Genomic DNA, 23,039 nt, shown 5'->3' with positions numbered 1-23,039 from the left:
GGCGCCGTAGGGTGCGTCACGAACGTGCGCCGGCGGCGGCCCATGACGTCACCACCGTCATCTGTGGGCGGGGCGGCCCTGTTGGTATTTGGGTGTGGACGCTAGTGGTCATGGCGACTCGTCGAGCTCTGCACTTCGTCTTCAAAGTGGGAAAGCGCTTCGAGACGGCGCTTTTCTTTCGTGATGTGCTGGGGATGAAGGTGCAGACGGGGCCGAGGGGGGCGCGGAGGGAGGGTGGAAGGGACGGGCGGCTGAGCCACACCTGGCCGAGGGGGGAGGGCAATGGCTTCAGCCGCAACTCGGGTGTCAGTCCCTACCCCCGGGACTTCCCGTTAGCCCTGTCGGGTTCCCAGCTTCAGGAAGTGTCTAGTCCTGTTTGGGTTAGATGGCCTTTGAAAGGGGGCTCACGCTTATTAGTCGCCGACTATATGCCCACACACGTTCTTTCATTTAAATTAATTCACAAATATATATTGAGCTCCGGCCCTTGCGGAGCTTCCAGCCTCGTGGGAAAGACGGTACATAAACTAAAATTCCAGCGAACAAACCCTTCGGGTTTGGAGCCTTTCGGTTTAGATAATCCTCATATTCGGAGCTCTAAGTCTCAGGGATGGTTTGAATGGTCTTTTTTTGGGGGGGATACTCAGTGTCTGGGTGAGTGCTCCGACTCTCAGCGGCCCAGATATAAGTGTGAAATCAGGACCCATTCTCCTCTCCAACACCCAGAAGCAGCTTCTCTGCAGCCCTGAGCAGCTGTGATTCTGTAGGGGTCACTGGGTCACAAATAGGTGGAAGCCATTGGGGAGCTCCTGATAAGCAAGGACGTTGGAGGTACAAGAGTGCAGTTTAGTGTAGGGAGGGCAGAAAACGCCCTCTCTTAAAGCTGGCCTGGGGTGGGGTGGGGTGGGATGGGAATTAGATTTGTGCGTAACTTACAGTAATGGAAATAGAAATTTGGTAATTGGCAGGAAAAACCACAAAGCTCTCCTTTAATGTGTAAATGTTATCAACTATTATCAAAATACAACAGAAGGAGAGACTTAACTCCAACCTGGAGTGGTCAAGAAATAATTCATGGATACTTACCTGGCAGGGGAGATACCATGATCATGAAGGTGGTTTTCCCAGAGCGAGGCTTATCCATTGCTCTCCGGATGTGCTGACCCCTGCGATTTCCCCAAATGTGGGAAACTCGAGTGCATAATTTGTGGTAGTGGGAGACTGCGTTCGCGCTCTCCCCTGAAAAAGAAAAAAAAAAGAAAAAGAAATAATTCATGGAGATTTTGCATTTGTGTTGAAGTCTGAAGATAGGATTTCCACAGGCCACGACTAGAGGGAGTAGTATACTAGAAAAACTAAAGAGCCATTGCAAAGGTATGTTTGGGTAACAACATTAGTTTTATGTGCCTTTAGTTTCAGTTACTTAGTTCAAGTTGAGGAAATAGGATATCAGAACAAATAGGTTTGGGACTCCTGATGGTATCTTGAATTCTATGTTAAGAATTTAGATTTTATGCCACAGTAAGTAGGGAGCTCTCTTACAGTTTAGAACAGGGCAGTGATATGATCAGAGCTGTGCCTTAGAGACCTAATTTTATGGTGGTGTTGATGCAAGAAATGTCCAAGCCTGTAGAGAATATTTATTATAAGAGTTAATTTGAGCCAAACTGACACAATGCTGTGAAGGAAGATCTCAAAGGCTCCAGAGAATGACAGTTTTGCAGTTTCTTTTATACATTTAGAATTAAGGAGGGAATGTAAGAAAGATTACTTGAAGATGGGAGAAAGCAAGGTGGGGGGTTGGATTACAGGATAGGTAGCAAGATCACATGCTCCTCTTAAAAAACAAAACAAAGACCCCAATTGTATAGCAGTGCTTCCCAATCTAAATAGATTTCACAGCTTTGCTTGGTTACCTGGCTCTTGGTTCTTCCTCACCTCGACTACTGGCCAGGGAAAGATATACATCTTATTATCTTCTGTATTACAAGTCAAGCTTACAAGTGATAATGTATGTGTTTTGATTATTTTGGTTTGTGCTAAATATGCTGTGTGTAGTACTAGTAAAACTTTACAATTTTTTCTAATTCCTTTTCCAGATTCTTCGGCATGAGGAATTTGAGGAAGGCTGCAAAGCTACCTGTAATGGGTATGACACCTTGTTTCTTAAAGTCTCCTTTAGGCTTTGAATATCCCTGCAAAACAGAGAGCAGTTTCTCAAAGTGAGCATAAGGCAGTGGAGTAAATTAAGGAGGCAGTAAGTTGGGCAACTTCAGGAACACAAATAAGTATATGCTGTGGATGAAACAGTGTCTTATCAAGTATCTCTTAAGCTTGGCAGCCATGGCAAGCTGGAAAATTCCAAGGCCTGGTGGGAATTGCATGCTTGTTGATGGATATGCAAAAAAGTAAATTAAGTTTGGAGGATTCTGCTCCCTACTTTAAAGAAAAGGTAAATGAATCTTTTCCATAAGTGCCAGACACATGGTCTTTGGAGCCTTTGGTGATGGGGCCCATGAGTACTGTCCACAACTGCTCTTAGCACCAGCTGAGGTCGTCTCATCCTTATGGGTACTCAGAGATCTAGAAGGGACTTTCCCACTCCTCTGTCCCAATCGTTCTTTGGCGGAGGCCTGAGGCAGATTTTGTCTGAGGTCACTGGGCTCATTTGCTTTTATTTTCTAGGCCATATGATGGGAAATGGAGTAAAACAATGGTGGGATTTGGACCTGAGGATAATCATTTTGTTGCAGAACTGACTTACAATTATGGCATTGGAGACTACAAGCTTGGCAATGACTTTATGGTAAATATCATGTTCTAGACTTCTGGCTATACCTTCTATTGAGATCACTTACGCAGCTTTAGGTATAACGACTGCTAAATTGATGGCTTTTGGGTGTAGTTTAGTGATTAGTTTTAGTTCTCTGTTTAAAACAAAACTGCTTGGATACCCTGGCTTTGGTATGAAATGTGTTCTCCCTGTGGTTTGGAATCAAATTCAAGGCTTAGAGACAGCTTTGAAGGAGACAAAATACCTCTAGAGGGATGACTGAATCTCGAAAGGTAAAGGGCCAGAGTCATTGATCTGGTCAAGTCCCAATCACCATTCAGAGAATTATTTTCTCTGTAGTGGGCTATTAAAATTAATCTGGATTATTACAGCCAATCCTAGTCAGAGAAAAATCTGAGAAGGTTTAAAGGGTAAAGAGAAGAGTGCATTCATTCATTCATTCATTCAAGAATTCACGTTAATATGCACCTATTATAGTAATAGTATCAAGCATTTATTGAGCAGTTACTATGTGCTAAATAGAATGCCACTGGGACCAAATACATAGCAAGATATGAGTGACTAATTTTTACTGAGAATCTACTGAGTAAATCTACCTCATGCTAGATGTTATTTTGATCATTTGATCCTGCTGTTCCTGTTAACTCATTAAAATAATAATGCTATGCCCGGCCGGGCGTGGCTCAGCGGTTGAGCGTCGACCTAGGATCCAGGCGATCGGGGTTTGATTCCCGGTCAGGGCACATGCCCGGGTTGCGGGCTCGATCAGTGACTCTCTCATCATTGTTGTTTCTCTCTCTCTCTCCCTCGCCTTTCCTCTCTCTGAAATCAATAAAGATATATTTTTAAAAAAAGAAAAAAAAAGATACTGCCTGGAAGTTATCCTTTAAAAAAAATCAATAATACTGCTATCTAGATGGAAGTTTTTATGAGAATTTAATGTCTATAAAAGTGTTTTGTAAATGGAAAGGACTGTTCAGATTCAACATATATATGTATATATATGTTTTTCTCTTTTTCACTCTTCATGTCCCTCACCAATGTATTCATTTAACAGGTATTTATTGTGACTTACTGTATGCCATGTACCTTTGTTAGGTTCTGGGGATACAATAGAGAGTAAAGCATGTTACTTGGCCCGAGGCATTTCCGGCCTGGTAAGGGAAACAAATAGAGATGACAAGAATACAGTGTGATAAGTTCTAAGATTGGGTTAAGAACAGGGGGATATAGGAACACCCAGGAGTAATTCCGAACCTATTCCTGAAGAGGTGAGAGTTCAGGAAAAGCTTCTCAGAGGTGATATCTGAGCCAGGTGAGTGGAGTTGGGATGGGAGGGTGAGATGAGTGTCCTCAGCATGTGCACAGACCCAGAGGTGAGAGGGACCATGTCACTCAAAACTATGAGTAGCACAGTCTGGCTGGAACTTAGTGTGTGAAGGGAGTGGGTAGAGTTGAGACTGAAGAAGTAAGCTGAGGCCACATCATATTAAGATATTCTGAAAGCAGAGTGAAGCCCCATTTTTAAGAAGGGGGATGACATTGTATTTGTGGTGCAAGAATCCGCCTGGCTGAGCATGGAAATTGGGTGGGAAGGGGGCAAGACTAAAGTGAGGAAACCAGCTCATAGGCTACAGTAAGTGATCAGCAGCTCCTTAACTAGCATGGTAGTAAGAGATGGAGAGAAGTATAGATCTGAGAGATGTTTAGGAGGTAAAGTTGATAGGTAGGCTAGGGTTTTAGTTCAGTGGCATTTGAATTTCTGTCCTGCAATTCACAAAGTTTGGAACCTGTTGGACAAAAATATCCAAAATCTACTTTAAAATCAGAAGGAAGTTTTTGTTGTTTTTTAATCCTCACCCAAGGATATTTTTTCCACTGCTTTTCAGAGAGGGAGAGAGGGAGGGAGAGAGAGAAAGAGAGAGAGAGAGACATTGATGTGAGAGAGACACATCAATTGGTTTGCCTCCTGCACGGATTGAGTCTGCAACCAAGGTACGTGCCCTTGGCCAGAATTGAACCCGGGACCGTTCAGTCGGCAGGGCGATGCTCTAACCACTGAGCCAAACCAGTTAGGGCTAGAAGGAAGTTTTGAATGCCAATTAACTCTTAGGTGATTTGACACTGTCAACATAAGAAACATCCAAACCTGTAGAGAACTTTTATAAGTGTTTATTTGTGCCAAACTGACTACATTGCCAGGACACAGGATCTCAAATTCTCTGAAGAATGAGTTTTGCAGTTTATTTTTTACATTTGGAATTAACAAAGAAATGTAAGGAAGATACATGAAGGTGGGGGGAAAGTAAGGTACTGGATAGTTAATACGATTATGTGCTCTCTTGAGAGTGGTTACATCTCTGAGGCGTCTAAAAAGGATTGCTCCAGGCATTTCAAAAGTGTGGTAACCAGATGCACAAGAATGTGGACGGGGCTGACTTAAAACCTTCTACTAAAGACCTTATAGGCCTGGGGCGTGACTCCCCACCATGACTTGCCCAATTAGATACTTATGATCAGATCACCCTGTGAGGTTACTTTCAGTCACTGAACTTGTACATACCCCCTTTTTTGTCCACAATGTAAAGGTAATGGGGTTTTGTCCCCTTATCTTGTATAAAAGATCTGTTGTGGTTATACACATGGATGATATTACTGTTTGTCATAGGGTATCACACTGGCTTCTAGCCAGGCTGTCAGCAATGCCAGGAAGCTGAAGTGGCCACTCAGTGAAGTTGCAGAAGGTGTTTTTGAAACTGAGGCCCCAGGAGGATATAAGTTCTATCTGCAGGATCGAAGTCCACCTCAGTCAGGTAATTATACTAATAAAAGCCCTCTGTCTAAAGGCATCTTTGATGGAAGGAGAGAGGGAGCTGGATTTCTTTCTCCTGTGGAGTCTTTCTATATTGACGTGACATGTCTTTCTCAAGCCAATGTTATTTGTTCTCTGAGAAATTATATTCCTATATGAGATCTTTATAATTATAGGGGATCTAGACTGATTTTGTTCCACTGGTAGCATAGCTATTTAGAGCACTCTCAGCTGTGAATAACAAAAGCCAATTCAAACTAGTTTGAACAATAAGAACGTTTTTTAGCTCACAAAGCAGGCATTCTGTAGGTAGGGAAGACTTTAGCATTCACTGGTTTAGCAGCCCAGCAATGGTAACAAGAACCCAAATTTTATCTCTCCATCCTCTTGTCTGCAAGAGTTCCCTTCTCCTCTAGCTGTTCCCCTCATTGTGGTAGGGTGGCTGCCAGTAGCAGTTGCAGCTACATGTTCCCAGGTTCTCTCCTGGTAGGAGAGGGAGAGACCGACTTCCTGTTGCTCTCTTTTAAGAGCTGAACAAAACTTGCCTAGAATCTTTCAACAAACTTCCTGGTCAGACTAGATTCACATGCCCGCTCATGAACCAGTCTCTGGCAGGAGAAACAGGATTATCCTTAGACCAGTTAATCATATTCTCCAGCTGAGGTCAGTTTCCCACACTATAGTGCTGGTACTCAATGAGTGAAAGAGGAATGGGAGTGAGGAGCTGCCCACCATACTGACTTCCTCGGAGAGCAAGAAAGAAACTGCATGATGTGGTGGGTTTTTTTGAAATATTTATTTTATTTATCTTTATTGTTGAAAGTATTATAGATATCTCCTTCTTTTTCTCCATTGATCCCCTCCACCCAGCATCTGCCCCTGCTCCCTACCAGGCCTTCTCCACACTATGTCTCTGGATCTCTTTTGCTCATCAGTTTATTTTGTTCATTAGATTCTACATATGAGTGAGTTCACGTAAAACTGAATCAGGAAGAATCAGAAAACCTGAATAGGCCAACAAAAACTGATGAAGTCGAAGCAGTAATAATAAAATCCCAGCACTCAAAAGCCCTGGTCCTGACGGCTTCACAGGGGAGCTTAACCAAGCATTCTACTTCTTATTATAGCAGTCCCTTTAACATTTCTTGCAATGCTGGTTTGGTGGTATTAAACCCCGTTAGCCTTTTTTTTTTTTTTTGTCTGGGAAACTCTTTATTTCACCACTTATTTTGAATGATAGCCTTGCTGGATAGAGTAGTCTTAGTTTCAGATTTTTGCTTTTCGTTTCCTTGAATACTTCATGCCATTCCCTTCTGGCCTGTAGAGTTTCTGATGAGAAGTCAGTTGACAGCCTTATGGGAGCTCCTTTGTAGGTAACATATTGCTTTTCTCTTGCTGCCTTTAAGATTCTTTATCTTGAATTTTTGGCATTTTAATTATGATGTGTCTGGGCATGGGCCTCTTTGGATTCTTCTTGCTTGGAACTCTGTGCCTCCTGAACTTGTGTGACTTTTTCCTTCACCAGGTTAGGGAAGTTTTCTGCCATTATTTCTTCAAACAGCTTCTCTATCCCTTGGTCACTTTCTTTCCCTTCTATCGGTCCTCTGATGCAAATATTGTTACATTTCATGTTGTCTCACAGCTCCCTTAAGCTGTCCTCTTGTTTTTTTACTTGTTTTTTCTTTTTGGATCTCTGATTGAGTGCCTTTTTTTTTTCCCCTGTCTTCTAATTCACTGATCTGATCCTCAGGTTCCTCTAATCTGCTGTTTATCCCTTTCAGTGTATTCTTTATTTATGCTATGTCATCCTTTATAGTTTCCATATCTTTTCTCATGCTGTTGAGCATCCTTACAAATAGTATTCTGAACTCTATATCTGAGAGATTGCTTATCTCCATTTCATTTAGCTCTTTTTCTGGAGACTTCTCTTGTTCTTTCATTTGGGACTTGTTTTTTTGTCTCCCCATTTTGGTTGCCTATTTGGGTTTGTTTCTATGTATTAGGTAGATCTGCTAGAACTCCCAGTCTTTTTGGAGGGTCTCTGGTTCAGGCCAATGTCAGATGCTGTTTGTGACTGGCCTTGGGTACCCTGTTTGGAGCTATCAGCAATCCACAGCTCGTGGCTCCCTCCACTGAGCTGGGTGCCTTTGGAAAGGACCAAGATGCGTACTAAGGACAGCTTTTCCAAGCCCTGGGTCCAAAAGCAGATCAGGAAAAGACTTAAAGCACCCTGAGGTCCACCTCCTCCTACAGGCTAATTGTTATTGAGTCTCTTAATGAGCCTCAGGCTGTAGACCACAGCAAGGTGTAAACTCCACAGGGTGGGGTGAGAGGTTTTCCAATGGGTGGGGCAATTGCTTCTTCCACCTCCCCCCCTCCAAGGCAAAAGCTGCCTGGATGGTAAGGGTCTGCCTGAGAAATATGTCCTCTGCAGTATGGGGGAATAACTAAGCACAGGAATCCAGATGGCTGCCCTCTGAACTCTTTCCCCAGAGCCAGCATCCCTGGATTTTCTTTACACAGCTCTAGTCCACTCTGCCCTCCCTCCACTGGAGCCCAAGGTAAGTAGCTTCACATAAAATTTTGTGTGTTGGCCCTTTAAGATGGTGCCTGCATTTCCAGCCATCTCTCTCTGGCAGACAGAAACCCACTGCTTTTCACAGCCATATGTTACGTGGGCACCTTTCTCAGTTCTGGTGCTCTGGTCTCAGGAGACCAGCTTGGAGTTTAAAACCCAGAGTTCTCAATGGGAACCCCTACAGCTTAGATATCTCCCGGACCATCAGAGGTTGCCTGCCCAGCCAGCCCCCTCGCACCTCCGTACTTCCTATCAGTCTCTCTGCGGTCTCTGCTTTCTGTCCTTTATTATGAGGGTGCTGTCCAGTCAGTCTTCAGTTGATTAATCTGGGTGGTTTTTCTATATTTTAGTTGTAATTCCAGTTCGGTCCTGGGAGAGTGTCAGTGTAGCTTCCACTTAATCTGCCACCATTTTGGAATCCTAATGGAGTATTCTGCAGACTGGAGATAGGATCAGTTACTGAAGCCATGAGACTGAGAATGAGCTGGGGTGTTACCAGTGGTATTGGTGGCGAAACTGGACCTCCGTTCTAGAGTTCAGCAAAGAAAGAATTCAGAATCAAGAACTCAAATTATAAGAGGTAGTAGAAGTGAGCCAACTGGGCTTCTGAAACAAGTTACAGAAGCAAAAGAAGAGCCCTTGAAGATTAGGAGAGGGAAAGACAAAGGTAACGCACCCAAGGGGAAAGAGAAATGCTCAGGCACACTCCTGAGAGGGAAGGATGATGTGTTTCATTTATGGCACAGGCGTACTCCTCATATGTGTATTTCATTCCTGCAAATTCGCTACCTGCTCTGCCAACAGAAAAAAATGCTGATGAATAGCAAGGGCAATTCTGCCTGTCATTTCACTCAGTGAATCCATTCCCCTAAGTGGACCTGAGATGGGAGACATTTCTCTTTCCTCCACTGCTCTGCCTCAAGTCCCAGAATCCCCTCAAACTGAGTCTGATTGTTGTGTTGAATGCGATTGCTTTTCATCTGGAGCTTAGCAAATGAAAGTGATGTGTTCCAGTGTAGGAGGTTAGACTGGCACTGTGGGACTTACTGAGAGATGGTATTTCTGTACTTCACTAGCGATTTAAGGGATTTTTATGATGATTTTTGGTTGTTGCTTTATTTACTAACATTAAAACTTAACTTCTGTTACTAATTCTACTGTATATTTTTTCCCTAATCTTGATGTTTCAATATATAAGATAATGGCAAGCCCTATAATCCTTAAGATGGTTTTGGCCTTTGGGAGGATAGTACCTTTAGGGCATTAATTTCTGATTGGTAATATAGTCAAATCTATCCATCTAGCTGATATCCCCCCTCCCTTTGAATCACTCACTTATCTGTAGTTTCACCCACTTGTTACCATTCCTGTCCCTGCATCCCTTCAGAGCCAGCTGGAATCTGTTGATTTCTCATTGAATGGGAAAACTGAAAGTCTGCCAGGCAGAGAGACCTATGAGAAACACTTTGCCTTAGGTCATGACACTGCTATTCTAGCAACAGGACCGAGGCTGTGAAAACGGAAGGAAAATGTATTGAATTTATCATGGTCAGGTGTAGACTTGGAACAGCTCTGCAGAAAATCACTTTACAATAAAAAGTTTCCAATAATGGTGTTTTATGTTTTTGTTTGTTTTTTAAATCTTCACCTGAGGATATTTTTTCCATTGCTTTTTAGAGAGAGTGGATGGTGGGCGGGGGGGGGGAGAGAAAGAAAAAGAGAGAAAAAGAAACATCGATGAGAGAGAGACACATTGATTGGTTGCCTCCTGCACTCATCCGGACGGGGGCTGGGATCGAGCCTACAACTGAGGTACACGCCCTTGGCTGGAATCGAACCCAGGACCCTTCAGTCTGTGGGCTGGGCTGATGCTCTAACCACTGAACAAAACCAGCTAGGGCTGGTGTTTTAAAAGCAGTGTACATTTTTTAGTCTTTTGATATACTCTGTCAAACCATTTCCCAGAAATGAACTAGTTTGTTTACACTCTCCCAGTATTATATGATTGTGATTTTCCCCTGCACTATCACAGTCAGTGCTGGGAACTTTTAAAATTATTTCCCAATTAGATAACAACATGTTTTATTTGAATTCTAATTTCTTCAATTATTTGTGAGGTTGAATATTTTTTCATATGTTCATTGACCATTCCAATTCTGTGCCTTTTGCCTATTTTTCTGGGATATTCCTCTTTTTCCTATTAATGTTTAAAGGTGACTTAACTAATAAGGACTTTTTGTCATATGTTACAAAAAATGTCTCCTACTTTGTTGTTTTCTCTCTAATTTTGATTGTAATTCTCTTTTTGGCTTTTGTTGTCTAGGAGTTTTCCATTTCATGTAATTAACCTAGCAAATTTTCCTTCACAGTTTTTGTATCTTGTGTCAAATTTTTAAAAAGTCTTTCTCCACCCCAAAACTGTATAAATAATCACCTGATTCTAGTATTTTTATGGTTTTATTCATAAACTTAATCCTTTAACCCATCAGGAATGCATTTTGCCATTAGTTTAAAGATGTGACTTTTTCTCGCTAAATGAGAAGCCAGTTATTGAATAACATGCCCTTTCGTGCTGACTTAAAATTGCTTTCTTATCGTAAACTAAATTCTTATGTGTACTTACTTGAGCCTGGTTTGGTCTTTCTGTTCCATTCTACTGCACTGACCTGTCCTTTCCTGCTGTTTTATTACCCTACAGATCCTGTAGTAAAAGTAACTCTCGCAGTGTCTGATCTTCACAAGTCCTTGAACTACTGGTCTAATCTACTGGGAATGAAAATTTATGAAAAAGATGAAGAGAAGCAAAGGGCTTTGCTGGGCTATGCTGATAACCAGGTGAGTGATCTTGGAGAAAAATTACCTATTACTTGATTTTGGTGTGTAAATAAGGTTAACATAAAGGTTATTCCCTTAATTCCTTAACAGTGATTTAATATTTATGCAGATAAACAGAAAGAAGAAAATAAAAGTTACTATTAACCTCACCGCCTAGATAGTCGGGGATACATTTTTTCAGAAGTGGAATTGCTGAATTAAAAGAGAAGTAGACACGACTTAATACTGTAATGATCATGTATTTTTATCTTTTTTTAAAAATAACCCAGCATTTGAGCATGATTTAGTCCTTGCACTTTGACCCAGTAGGCCTGTTCCTTTATTTACATAAAGGAAAACTGAATCTCAGGCAACCTCTCAGCCGGCAAATTTGCTAGATTCTCTCCTTGCTCTTTCCTACTACTAGTAATTTATTACATATTCATCATACATGTTCATTAAGAACTGTGTCCAGGGTTATCTCTTGTAGCCTTCTTTGTAATAGCAAAATATAAGAAATAATCTAAATGTCCTCTGGATTAGCAGAATAGCTCAGTAATTTATGGTTCATCCCTGGAACGCATTACTGTGCAGCTATCAGAAAGAATGAGGTGAGTCTTTCTGTGCTGATGTGGTAACATTAGTTGGAGAAAACCAGGAACAGAATGATGTGTAAATTATGCTACCATTTGTGTAGAAAAAAGAGATATTTGCATGCCTGTGTCTAGAAGTATACTCAGGACACTGCTGATGGGTTCCTCTGGAGTGAGAGTAGGAGGGAGGCTTCGTTTTTATCTTACCCCTTTAGTGCTCTGAATTTTTTTACTGCATAACCTGTTCTAAAAAATAAACCAAACCCACTTTCTTCTTTTCAGTGTAAGCTGGAGCTACAGGGCATCAAGGGTGCAGTTGATCATGCAGCAGCTTTTGGAAGAATTGCCTTTTCTTGTCCCCAAAAAGAGGTAATGTCTTGGTACCAGGTCTTTTGTTTAAGCTCTGTGGCCCACTGAGAACCTTGGGCCTCCCCTTTAGGTTCTTTCTGATTGTAGCTTCAGCTGTTGTCTCAAGCAGCTGAGATGATAAAATCAAACCGGCGCTCCTGGGTTCTTTCTGGTTGATCTGACATTCCTCTAGTGCTGATGAGGACCACGGCCTAAGTGTGGTACGTGACCCCCAGTTCACTTTTCCTTTTTGTTTTCCTCAAGCTGCCTGACTTAGAAGCCTTGATGAAGAGGGAGAAGCAGAAGATTCTGACTCCCCTGGTGAGTCTGGATACCCCCGGGAAAGCGACAGTGCAAGTGGTCATTCTGGCCGACCCTGTAAGTATTACTCAGGAAGGGCACGGGCTGCACCAGGGCTTTCTTTTGAGGTGTCTTTTTGCCAAATTTCTTTTGTCTTTTTTGGTGTAGGATGGACATGAAATTTGCTTTGTGGGGGATGAAGCATTTCGAGAACTTTCTAAGATGGATCCAGAGGGAAGCAAATTGTTGGATGTCGTGAGTCTCATTTCTAAGTTTATAGGACCATAGGCCCGAGGAGGGTGGTATCAAGTGTGTATGGGGAAGGGCCACAGCAACAGGAGCCAGTTCTTTCCATCAGTACCATGTTCTTTTGCTTTGGGAATGACTTTTGAGCCAGGGACTTGTGTCTTCTTGCCACCATGTGACTCTTATCTGGGGGCACTATTTGTGCCTTCCCACTAGCTCAGGCTGTCTTGGGAAACTGCTGCTATGCATGATTATTCTGCTCAGTGAGTGGAAATGCCTGGACACTGTCCCCTCTCACCTCCTTAGCTCTTTTAGTCATTTCTTCTGTAGCATCATTCTTTTCTTTCTATTGAATTGTGCTCAAGCTTCAGTACCTTCCATCTTTGAAAAATCTTGTATTTACCCCATCTGACTTTTCCAGATTTCTTTATTTTAAAACCTGCCTAGCCCAGCCACCGTGGTGCAGTGGTTGAGCATCAACCTAGGATCCAGGAGATTGAGGTTCGATTCCAGGTCAGGGCACATGCCCGGGTTGCGGGCTCGATCCCCAGTAGGCGGTGTGCAGGAGGCAGCTGATCGATAATGACTCTCTCATCATTGAAATTTCTCTTTCCCTCCTTTCCCTTCTTCTCTCTGAAATCAATAAGGAGATATATTTAAAAGTAAATAAATAAATAAAATCTGTCCATACACTGTTTCTACTTTACACTCCCATTCACACTTCAGTCTGTATCGTACTGGCTCCGGTCGCTCAGTGAAATGCTCATCTTGACCTCATCAGTGCCTTCCATCCTGCCAAATCCAGCAGCAGCTTTTCTATCATCTTCAAACTCGGTTCTTTAGCAGCATCCCAGCATTTAGCACATATCTGGTAAGTAGTAGGCCCTTGGTGAATTCTCTGTTCATGATTAACGGAATGAATCAGTCTTTCCTGGTTCTGTCACTTAATATCTATGTGACTTACCTCAAGCAATTTACTTAAAGTCTCTAAACTTAAGTTTTCTTATCTAACAATTTGAAAAAATAAGATTATCCACCTCATAGGATTGTTATGTGGTTTATAGATCCTGCAGAGCTGCTGGCATAACAGCAGACACTCAGTTGATGTTAATTAAAGTAGAAAATGTATAGAAAATACGGCGTTTATAAATTTTACCGTAAAGGAAAATAGGATCTCAGGCAACCTCTTAGTTGGCAAACTTACTAGACTCTTTCCTTTACCTTTCATACCACTGGCCAACTTCCTCCTCCCTCGAGCTCTGTTCTCCTGTAGTGGGAGAGGTCCCGCCATCTTCACAGCCAGCTGCTTCTCAGTCATAGGCACCCCTTTCTGTGTCTGACCCCAAATGGATTTACCATGGTTCTGTTCTGCTGTCTTGGATCCTCGTTCTGCGTTCTCTCTCTTCTCTGAGTAGAACTTGCCTACTGCTCTGGTTACTTCTGCTCTGAGCCTCATCCCCCGTCCTTTCTCTGACTTCCTAATTTCTAGTTCCTATTCCTCCCTGAGCTCCAAACAAGTATCTTTTATTATTACTGAGGTGAAATATACATAGAATTTAGATGTACAGAAAATTCGTGTTCAATTTGATGAGTTTTGACAGTTATATATACTCATACAATCACTACTCAAAATGTAGGGTATTTTCATTACTGCAGAAAGTTCTTTTATGCCCATTTCCAGTTAGTTCCCACCCCCACCTCCTAGAGGTTTTGTCTGACCTTGAACTTTGTATAAATGGAATCGTTCAGTAGGTATTCTTGTGCCTGGCTTTTTTCACTCAACATTTTTGAGATTTCTCCATGTAATTGCATGGAGTTCTTTTTTTAAATTGCTGAGTGGTATTTAATTTTATGAATAGAACAATTTGTTTATCCATTCTTCCAATGATGGATATTCGAGTTGTTTCAGATTTTCATCTATTGTAAGGAAGACTGCTATGAGCATTCGCCTGTAATCTTCTCGTAGGCCTATGCTTCATTTCTGTTGGATTAATACCTAGGGGTGGAATTGCTTTCACTTTATAAGAAACTGCCAAACAGCCATCCAGAATGATTGAACCTTTTACACATTTATCATCCGTGTCATATACATCAGTGTTCTAGCTGCTTTACATCCTCACCAGCATTTGTACTTTTTTGGGTTTTTGTCGTAGCTGTATTAGTTCATGTGAAATGGTTTCTTATTGTGATTTTAATTTGCATATCCCTGATGGCTAATGATGTTGAGCATCTTTTCATATGCCTATTGGCCATTTGCTTGCCTTCATTTGTGAATGATATGTCCTTTTGTCCATTGCTTTTCATACTAGATTTATTTTTAATACTTCATGATTAAAAATTCCAAATATACACAAGAGAGTACAACAAATCCCTGTGTGACTGTTACCCATCAACTCTGTGCCATATTTTTCATCATTCTTTCCCACCCCACCTTTTATTTTTGCTGGAGAATTCTAAGGCAAATCTCAGACACCATCATATTTCATCCCTAAACACTTAAGTATTTTACACACTTTAAAAAAATATATGGAACCCTTCATGAATTTTCATGTCATCCTTGTGCAGAGGCCATGCTAATCTTCTCTGTATTGTTCCAATTTTAGTATATGTGCTGCTGAAGCAAGCATAGTATTTTACATGTTTTTAAGATAATTTAAAAGAAGTCAATATTAAGGAATTTTCTTATATACCATATTGACATCACACTTGAAATATCAACAATATATCCTTAATATCACCTAAAATACAGTTCTACCTAAAATTTCCCTGATCCTCTAAAATTGCTTTATACAGTTGGTTTTCCCTAAGTATTTTTAAATTAGCTTTAGTGTAATTAGACTATATAAATACAGAACAGTTTCTATGATCCATTGAGTTTTATGACAGACTACTTGGAAGACACACCTCTGATCTATTTCATTTTAGCCATTCTAGTCTACTCTCTAATCTATAAATGTTCTTGCTCACACTATTTTATTTTCCCAGAATGTCCCTTATTTAAATATCTACTTTTTTTTAAGGTCCAATCAAATCCATTAAAAAATGTTTTTTTATCTTTTTCTTGTTGATTTGTTGGAAGTCTAGTTTGTAAACTTTTTCTTTTATGTTTAGTGCTTTTTGTGTCCAGACTAAATTTATAGCCAATGCAACTGCTTCACTGTGGATATTTCAAACTCAATATGTCTATAACTTAATTTATCTCACCTCAGATCCATTTTAAAATATATATATATCTTTATTGACTTCAGAGAGAGGAAGGGAGAGGGAGAGAGAGAGATAGAATCATCAATAATGAGAGTCATTGATCAGCTGCCTCCTGCACGCCCCCTACTGGGGATCAAGCCTGCAACTCGTCATGTGCCCTGACCGGGAATTGAACTTCAATCTCCTGGATCATACGTCAATGCTCAACCACTGAGCTATGCCGGCCAGGCTCCATTCTTATTTTAATAATGAAAAAATAAAAGTTACAGTTTATTAAGTATCTCACATGTTCTTGGCATATGACATATTCTTAGGCACTTTATATATACTCTCTATTCTTACCACAATCTGCAAGGTTGATAGTTGCCTTTCAGATGAGAAAACTGAGACTCAAAAATATTGTCATCCAATATTATACATTCAGTGTCAGGTCAAGGGCTTGAACAGAGATCTTTCAGGCTTAACAACCTGTTCTTTTTCTTCCTCTGTTTCTACTCTGCTCCCTCCCCTGAAGAGCATTGTATATCTTTTATCCCAGTTATTTAAGCTAGAATCCCTAGAGCCAGTGTTTTTACGTTTAGAATACTTTTACTTTAGAATAGTTTTAGATATACAAACAGAACCATTTTTTAATATTGTTTTCCTCATCCCGAAATTCTGTTAGTTATTAGCCACCAAGAGTGTACTTTATCTCTGAAATCTCGTCTGTCTACTTATTTCTGAAAATACCCTTATTATCACCCGTAATACAGCAGACTCCTCCTTCCACTGTCCAGTCAATCCCTGCTGCTGACATTAGCTTTCTAAAATACAAATCCAGCAATTTATAAAAACTGTGCAGTCTTCCAATAGCTCTCTGTTTCCTCAAAGATACATTCCAGACTTTGACAGGGCATGTAACACATCCGGCCCTTCCCTGCTCTCTGATCTTCTGTGCTGTCTGCCTTCCCCTAGTTCACTCCCATTCCAGTCCCAGTGAACTGTTTATCTTGCCCAAGATTTATCGTCTTTTATTTCTTCTTTCTTTTCCTCCTCTCTTACTCAACTCTTACTTCAAAACTCAGAAGTTTTCTTGGTTCTCTATACTGGAGTTTATTGTTTCCTTTTTAAAAGTAGTTTTTTTTTTTTTAAATATATCTTTATTGATTTCAGAGAAAGGAAGGGAGGGGGAGAGAGGTAGAAACATCAGTGATGAGAGGGTCATTGATCTGCTGCCTCCTGCATGCCCCTGACTGGGGATCAAACTCACAACCCGGGCATGTGCCCTGACCGGGAATCCAACCCAGATCGCCTGGATCCTAGGTCGACGCTCAACCGCTGAGCCACGCCCAGCCAGGCTAAAAGTAGTTCTTAAAAGACAGAAATTTCTGCATCTTTGTGGATTGTTTTTGGATCTTTGTTTTGTTTTGCCGCATATCTTTGATTTTGAAATATTTTTATTTTCATCAAAATCCAATAACAGTGAGATTTTTACATAAGTGCAGTGCAGCAATGTCTTGCCCCATTGCTGAGTCCCATTGCCCAGGGCAGCCACTTTCAGCATCACTTTTTCTTAATAAAAAATACTTACATATCTGCCCTGGCTGGTGTGCTCAGTGGTTAGTGTGTCAGCCCGAGCACCAAAGGGTCACAGATTCGATTCCCAGTCAAAGGCATGTACCTGGGCTGCAGGTCCAATCCCTGGCCCGGCAGGGGCACGTGCAGGAGGCAACCAATTGATATGTATTTCACATCAATGTTTGTTTCTCTCCCTCCCTCCCTCTCTCCCTATCTCTGTCCCTCCCTCTGTCCCTCCTTCCCCCCCTTCCACTCTCTCTAAAAAATCAATGGAAAAAATATCCTCAGGTGAGGATTAACAAAAAACCCCAACAAATATATGTCTGTTTCTTCATTTTCAGTTGCAGACATCCTTTGACTTCTTGCTGAGGTAGATGAGTGTTTCTACACTGTTTCTCCAACCAGTTATTTGCTCCTTTCCTTTTGGGCTCCTGGTTCATGGGTTGATGCTCAGCCACTGAGCAACACTGGCTAGGATCAATTGTTAATTTCTTGATTATGGACAATACAGTGAGATACAAAGTAAACTATGTGTTTTATTTTATAGTCTTAGAATATATATTCCAATTCTGTTTCTCTAGGCAATGGCAGCAGATAAAAGTGACGAATGGTTTGCTAAACAAAAGAAACTAAAGGCTTCAGGTTAACAGAGACATCATGTGGAACAAGCATTTGAGATTCCTGCCCAGCACCTGCGAGATTTAATGTGCCCATTCATGATAAATGCTCTCACAAGTTAGTTGTTTCCTGTATAGGCAAGGAAGCTGGGGTGGTGAAGATTTGTATTCTCATCTTTGAAAGCTCTGATATGTTTTTGATATACAATCCTTTTATTGTCAATCCAGCTGTAATCTGTACTGTTGCTAGAATGGCACAATGTGTGTCACTATGTTAAATTAGTAAAAAATTATTTTCCAGCCTGGGGACATTACTTTTGGTTGGGGATGGAAGGAATTTTGATAATCATGTGGATTTTATGAGAACAGCTATTCAAATAAATCCAAATTAATTGCTTATAACAGGAATACTTCCAGCATCTGATGATAGTATGTTGTTCTAATGTTTTACTCTGGCAGTCCTTGACATTTAAGCATTTTTAAAGAAATTTTGTTCATTGAACCAAAAGATGTGGCTAACACCCCCACATTCCTTGCACTAAAATTTTGAGTAGCCAGAGAAAACAGACAGATCTAATGTGTTATGTTACTATACGCCTGGCTCTGTGCTAGTTTCCTCATGGAAGTTTTTTAAATGTTTACAAGAAGAGAACATGTTAAATTTCTTTAAAACGGAGTAGACAATTTTAGCCTGAAAAAAATTTTTTTTAATCTTTTCTTGTAATTTTCTGTTTGGTTCTAGAGAACAAACACATTTTAATCACTGGAAACGTAATTATATTGGACATATTTATTATTGTTTTTTGAAGATGTACTCCTAAAATCAAGCTGCTATACCAACCTGTAAGATCCATGATTTAAAGTGGTGGGCGGCCTGGCCGGCGTGGCTCAGCAGTTGAGCATTGACCTCTGTGATCCAGGAGATCGCAGTTCGATTCCCAGTCAGGGCACATGCCCGGGTTGTGGGCTCGATCCCCGGTGGGGGTCGTGCAGGAGGCAGCCAATCAATGACTCTCATCATTGATGTTTCAACTCTCTCCCTTCCTCTCTGAAATCAATAAAGACATATTTTTAAAAAATGAAATAAAGTGGTGGGCAGGTTCAAATTTTAGGAAAGAAATTGATAAGACTGGAAAGGATTGACCCAGAGGATATCAGTTCCAGAATAATACATATTAAATTCCTTGTAAATCCTAGCCTCTGCTGTTCTCCCTTGCTGGTAGGGTGGGGTGTGGAAATTTCAGGGTAACTTTCAGCTTGCCTTCTTATAGGGTGATCTTACCTTCACTGAGAGAAAAAAATCGTTTTCTGGCTTCACAGCATTTTTCATTGAACTTAAATTCTGTATCTTAGGGAAGGAATCATGAGTTTCAAAGCCAATCATGCTATGTATGTTCCTCCTCTAGACAACTGGTTCAGTTACCCCCATACATGGGGAAATTATTGTATGAATTTTGAGTAATCAAACTTCTGTGTTTCTTTAGACTATGATTTGTTAATTCTCAGATTTTCTTGTAGATTATTAATTCTTGATGTTTATCTCTAGTAATACTGTTCTCGTGAAAAGAAACTATACTTTTCCCAGTGTATTAGGCTGCTGGGATGTGGCTGTCTAAGCTTCTTACAGTAAAACAAGTGGTTTATGTAAGTACTGAATGACTAAACACATACTAGATCCCTCTTTAGCTGCTTATCTTATATTTTAACATACCCCCAATTTTTTATCTTAGATATGGATGTAAGTTAATGCTGTTTATCTGCCTGGGATATTTTGGCTTTATGATATCAGCCCCTTTTATTTATCTCGTTGCCTGTCATTTTTCCTGTGTTGCGATCTTCAATATTTTATTCATCCTAAAACCCTTTAGTGTCCCGCTTTAGCCTTTTATCAAGCAATCTAAACATTTACCTCTGCACATTGCAGCTAATAATTTTAAACCAAAGGTTATGATTACTTTCTGTCTCTGGAGATGGTTTGACCAACTAGAAAACAAAGTTGTAAGAAAAATGGTTTTGCCCAAGCCTGTGTTTTTAAACAGGTGAAGTTGGAAAATCCTTCAGTTTCTCCAGATTTATGTTGTGTTTTCAGAGTAGTCATTTTGTTTTTTGACTTGAGGGGATTGTGGGGTCCTAGATAAGTTCAAATGTGTATACATTGGGTATAAATCCAGAAATATTTAAAATGGCTATGTTGCAAGAGTTCTCCTAGATGAGCCTGAGAACTTAGTATGAAATCCATATTTGCCTGACATCTTAGTGGAATTTGCAAAGCCATGGACATTCAGTGCTCCTTTAAGTGACCTTCTGCCCATCTCACCTGTCACACAATGCCATTGTGGCTTAGCAGAGTTTTCAGGAGGGCTCCAACTTGTCCACTGAAAAGCGTGGTAAGAGTTAATGGGAAATTCCAGTTTGGTCTAAGATTCATTACCTTTACCCTATAGGAAGTTTACTCTGGCCTTAACATTCAATAAAGAAGTGCTCTTGCCTCAGACCCTTTTGTAAGGTAATACAGTCAGTGTTTCAAAAATCAAAACAATGTGTAAAGGTATACATTGAAAAGTCTTGACCCCATTAATCCCACTCCCCCTGCCTTCTACTTATTAAGCATATAAATATACGTATTCATATTTTCTTTTCCCCCACAAAGTTTAGCACATTATGTACACTAAAAAAAATGTATCCTACAGTTGCTTTCTGCAGTCCTAATTATGATCTATTTTTACTTTATCAGGTTTTATAGTGATTTATAGAATGGTATGGCTAAATCTACAGCTCCTAAGTTGACACCGTATTTTGGAGCAAGATGTTCTATTATTTTTACTGTTCACATTTAATGCGAATCATGGTTTTAAAAGCATCAAAATGTATTCATGATATCCTCTAAAGAGGAGAAAACAAACAATACAACTTTTGTACTGTCTGGCCCTTGCCCAGTTTATTGTTCCAAAGAATAGTTCTTTAGTCACTGTTGTGTCCTGGGTATACTTCATTCTGAAGTAATGTATTTAGCCTATAGCAGCTTCCTGCAAATATGTGAACAGAAGATCTCAAAGATACCTGGTGAGGTTTGGTTTCCTTTGACTGTCCTCTGAGGTCTTTATGGTGGTTGCTTCTGTTGTTTAATGCCCTTCACAAACTAGAGCTAACCTGATGTCATGAACTACGAAAATAGTTTTAATAACTGAGGGAAAGAATTGGAAAGTTCCATGCCATAGCAGACCTTTTGCTTTGAAATATCACTAATAATATCATTAAGCGCTCTGTAACCCAATGCAACATTGTGCACTGATGCTGCCATGATCATCAGTACTAAGGAGTAGAAGCCAAGCTTAGGCACTCTGGCCCTTCCATGGGTCAAGGGGTTTGTTGTGCTGCTAAAACAAATCCCATATACATACATGTACATATTGTCCCACAAACATCTCCCAGTAGAAACCAGGACTCACTACACAATAGTCCCAAGAAAATTTTGGTTGCTAGGCCTTAGATGAGTGTTTCAGAGGTGGGATTTTGAAACCATCTGCTCCAGTGTTTCTCAACTGCTGTGTTGTGATGCATCAGTTACTTCACTAGAAGTCTGACTTCCCTCAAAACATTAATTTCATAAGGCCTGTGTTCCAGTAGGGGCTTTTGGTAGTAGGACTTGACTTTAACTTTTTGGAAGACAAAACCCCTTTCCCCTCCATAATGCTGGATTGGCAGTGAATGGACAGCCCCTGAAGAAGTAAGGGGCCTTAGCCTCCTCTCCTTCTCCTCCCCCAGAAGCTGAGCCTCTCTCACTGACCTCAGACCACGGGCATTTTCATAGCATGATTCTCCCCCCACCCCCCTACTGCTGCCAAATATCTACATATGTACCTGGGAATAGGAAGGCAGGGAACGCTACTCAGAATCATACCGAAAGCCAGTTTTGATGGAACTTTCTCTAGAGGAGAGATGCTTTTAATACATTTTAGACATCTCCCCAGTGCTCTCACAGTCACTTTGAGTTTTTTGCTTTCCAACAGCAGACGTACACTTTCATGCCATTTAATTTATTGAAGCCTTAGCTATGGTTGCTGCGACCTCAGGACATTTTGGCCCTCGAGGTCTTTTAAAAAGCCCATGTCGCTAGCACAGGAGCCAAGCCACTTCATTCTGCTCCACACTGTGTGCTCCCTAACCCGTCTCTTTCTTCTTCAGCTCTTCTACTTTGGCAACATAGATCCTCATGGCGTCCATCTTGGACATCCCTTTTTTGTCGTTCCATGCCTCCCACTTGGCCTTGGCTTTCACGTCTGTGTCAGGCGGGGCAGGGATGTTGCAGTCGCCCTCGGTGGCCTGTTTGTAGAAGCTATACACCAACAGTTTCTCCTCGTCACTCACAGGCGCCTTCAGCTGCTTCACAGCAGCGCAGGCCAGCTCAAACTCCACTTGGCACATTGCAGAACCCGAGGCCGGGCCCCGTTGTCTTTCCTAAGCGATCCCTTGAGGCTGGTGATTAAGCCTGGGGTGAAGGGAAAGGGAGGAAAGGAGACAGGGCAACAGGTGGGAAGGACACAGCATATTTGTATGTTCTCAGTGAGAAATAAAACGTGCGTTTTTATAAACTACACATTGCAAACTGGGGCCCACTGGGTTGGATCTCCCCGAACCCCCACCGTTGTTCTGGTTCGAACAGTGCATTTTCTGGGGAGAAGGACAACCATTAACATTTCAAAGGCATCTAGGATGCCAGAAAATTAAGAAGCCGCTGCTGTGGTCAGAAGGAGCAGCGCTGGGGCGAAGGTGAGGCTGCGGTGCTAGGTGGTCAGAGTGTGAGACGGGGAGATCCGCTGCGGGGGGGGGGGGGGGGGTCCTGTCTGAGAGGGGCGCGTCTGCGCTGGCTAGTGGGCAGCCTGGCGAGGGCCATTCAGTGTGGGCGAGCTGTGTGCGGGGATCCCAGGGGTTCCTGGGTGGAGCTGAATGCGGGGCCAGGGACGGAGCTAATGGGTAGGACCCACTGGGATCAGGGAGCGGGGCTGGGCAGTGGACTGGACAGATGGGTGCCTGAAAGAAGAGTGGAAACCGAGGGAACTGGGCGGCGGAGCAGGGTGGGGACTCGTGGAGAAGGGGGGCCGAGGTGGTACCAGCCTGTTGGAGGGTCGCTAGAGGGCGCTGTGGGCTTGGCGGCCTAGAGCGAATCTGCCGCGGG

The 23,039-nt window shown here is 41.6% G+C and overlaps 2 protein-coding genes and 2 non-coding genes across 4 annotated transcripts; 2 read left to right on the top strand and 2 right to left on the bottom strand.

Moving 5' to 3' along the window:
• Window positions 1-5: 5 nt before the first annotated feature.
• Window positions 6-18,271, top strand: GLOD4 (glyoxalase domain containing 4). The gene is made up of 9 exons (XM_016201990.2): window positions 6-200; window positions 2,100-2,149; window positions 2,686-2,806; window positions 5,463-5,607; window positions 10,883-11,019; window positions 11,874-11,960; window positions 12,204-12,317; window positions 12,408-12,494; window positions 17,828-18,271. Exons 1-9 carry the CDS (start codon window positions 111-113, stop codon window positions 17,891-17,893), a joined length of 897 nt encoding a protein of 298 aa, XP_016057476.2. The 5' UTR covers window positions 6-110; the 3' UTR covers window positions 17,894-18,271.
• Window positions 1,079-1,242, top strand: LOC148091228 (U1 spliceosomal RNA). The gene has a single exon (XR_015715977.1). It is a non-coding gene; the product is annotated as a U1 spliceosomal RNA (small nuclear RNA).
• Window positions 15,006-15,112, bottom strand: LOC148091227 (U6 spliceosomal RNA). The gene has a single exon (XR_015715955.1). It is a non-coding gene; the product is annotated as a U6 spliceosomal RNA (small nuclear RNA).
• Window positions 18,272-22,024: 3,753 nt separating the features above from the next.
• LOC107528819 (diazepam-binding inhibitor-like 5) lies at window positions 22,025-22,288 on the bottom strand. The gene has a single exon (XM_016201991.2). The coding sequence runs from the start codon at window positions 22,286-22,288 to the stop codon at window positions 22,025-22,027; it is 264 nt and encodes an 87-aa protein (XP_016057477.2).
• Window positions 22,289-23,039: the final 751 nt, after the last annotated feature.

The sequence above is a fragment of the Miniopterus natalensis genome, chromosome 17 (genome assembly GCF_054644295.1).
Source record: "Miniopterus natalensis isolate mMinNat1 chromosome 17, mMinNat1.hap1, whole genome shotgun sequence".
In the NCBI taxonomy this organism is placed as follows: Eukaryota; Metazoa; Chordata; class Mammalia; order Chiroptera; family Miniopteridae; genus Miniopterus; species Miniopterus natalensis.
Note: the sequence above shows the minus strand (reverse complement) of the source record. Positions and strands in the feature narration are given on the sequence as shown.

Excerpts from the sequence above, each read along its gene's own strand:
- GLOD4 (XM_016201990.2), top strand. The coding sequence starts at position 111 with ATGGCGACTCGTCGAGCTCTGCACTTCGTCTTCAAAGTGGGAAAGCGC. Across the intron at positions 2,807-5,462 it reads AGCTTGGCAATGACTTTATG|GGTATCACACTGGCTTCTAG; the intron begins GTAAATATCATG and ends TGTTTGTCATAG. Across the intron at positions 11,961-12,203 it reads TTTCTTGTCCCCAAAAAGAG|CTGCCTGACTTAGAAGCCTT; the intron begins GTAATGTCTTGG and ends GTTTTCCTCAAG.
- LOC107528819 (XM_016201991.2), bottom strand. The coding sequence starts at position 22,288 with ATGTGCCAAGTGGAGTTTGAGCTGGCCTGCGCTGCTGTGAAGCAGCTG.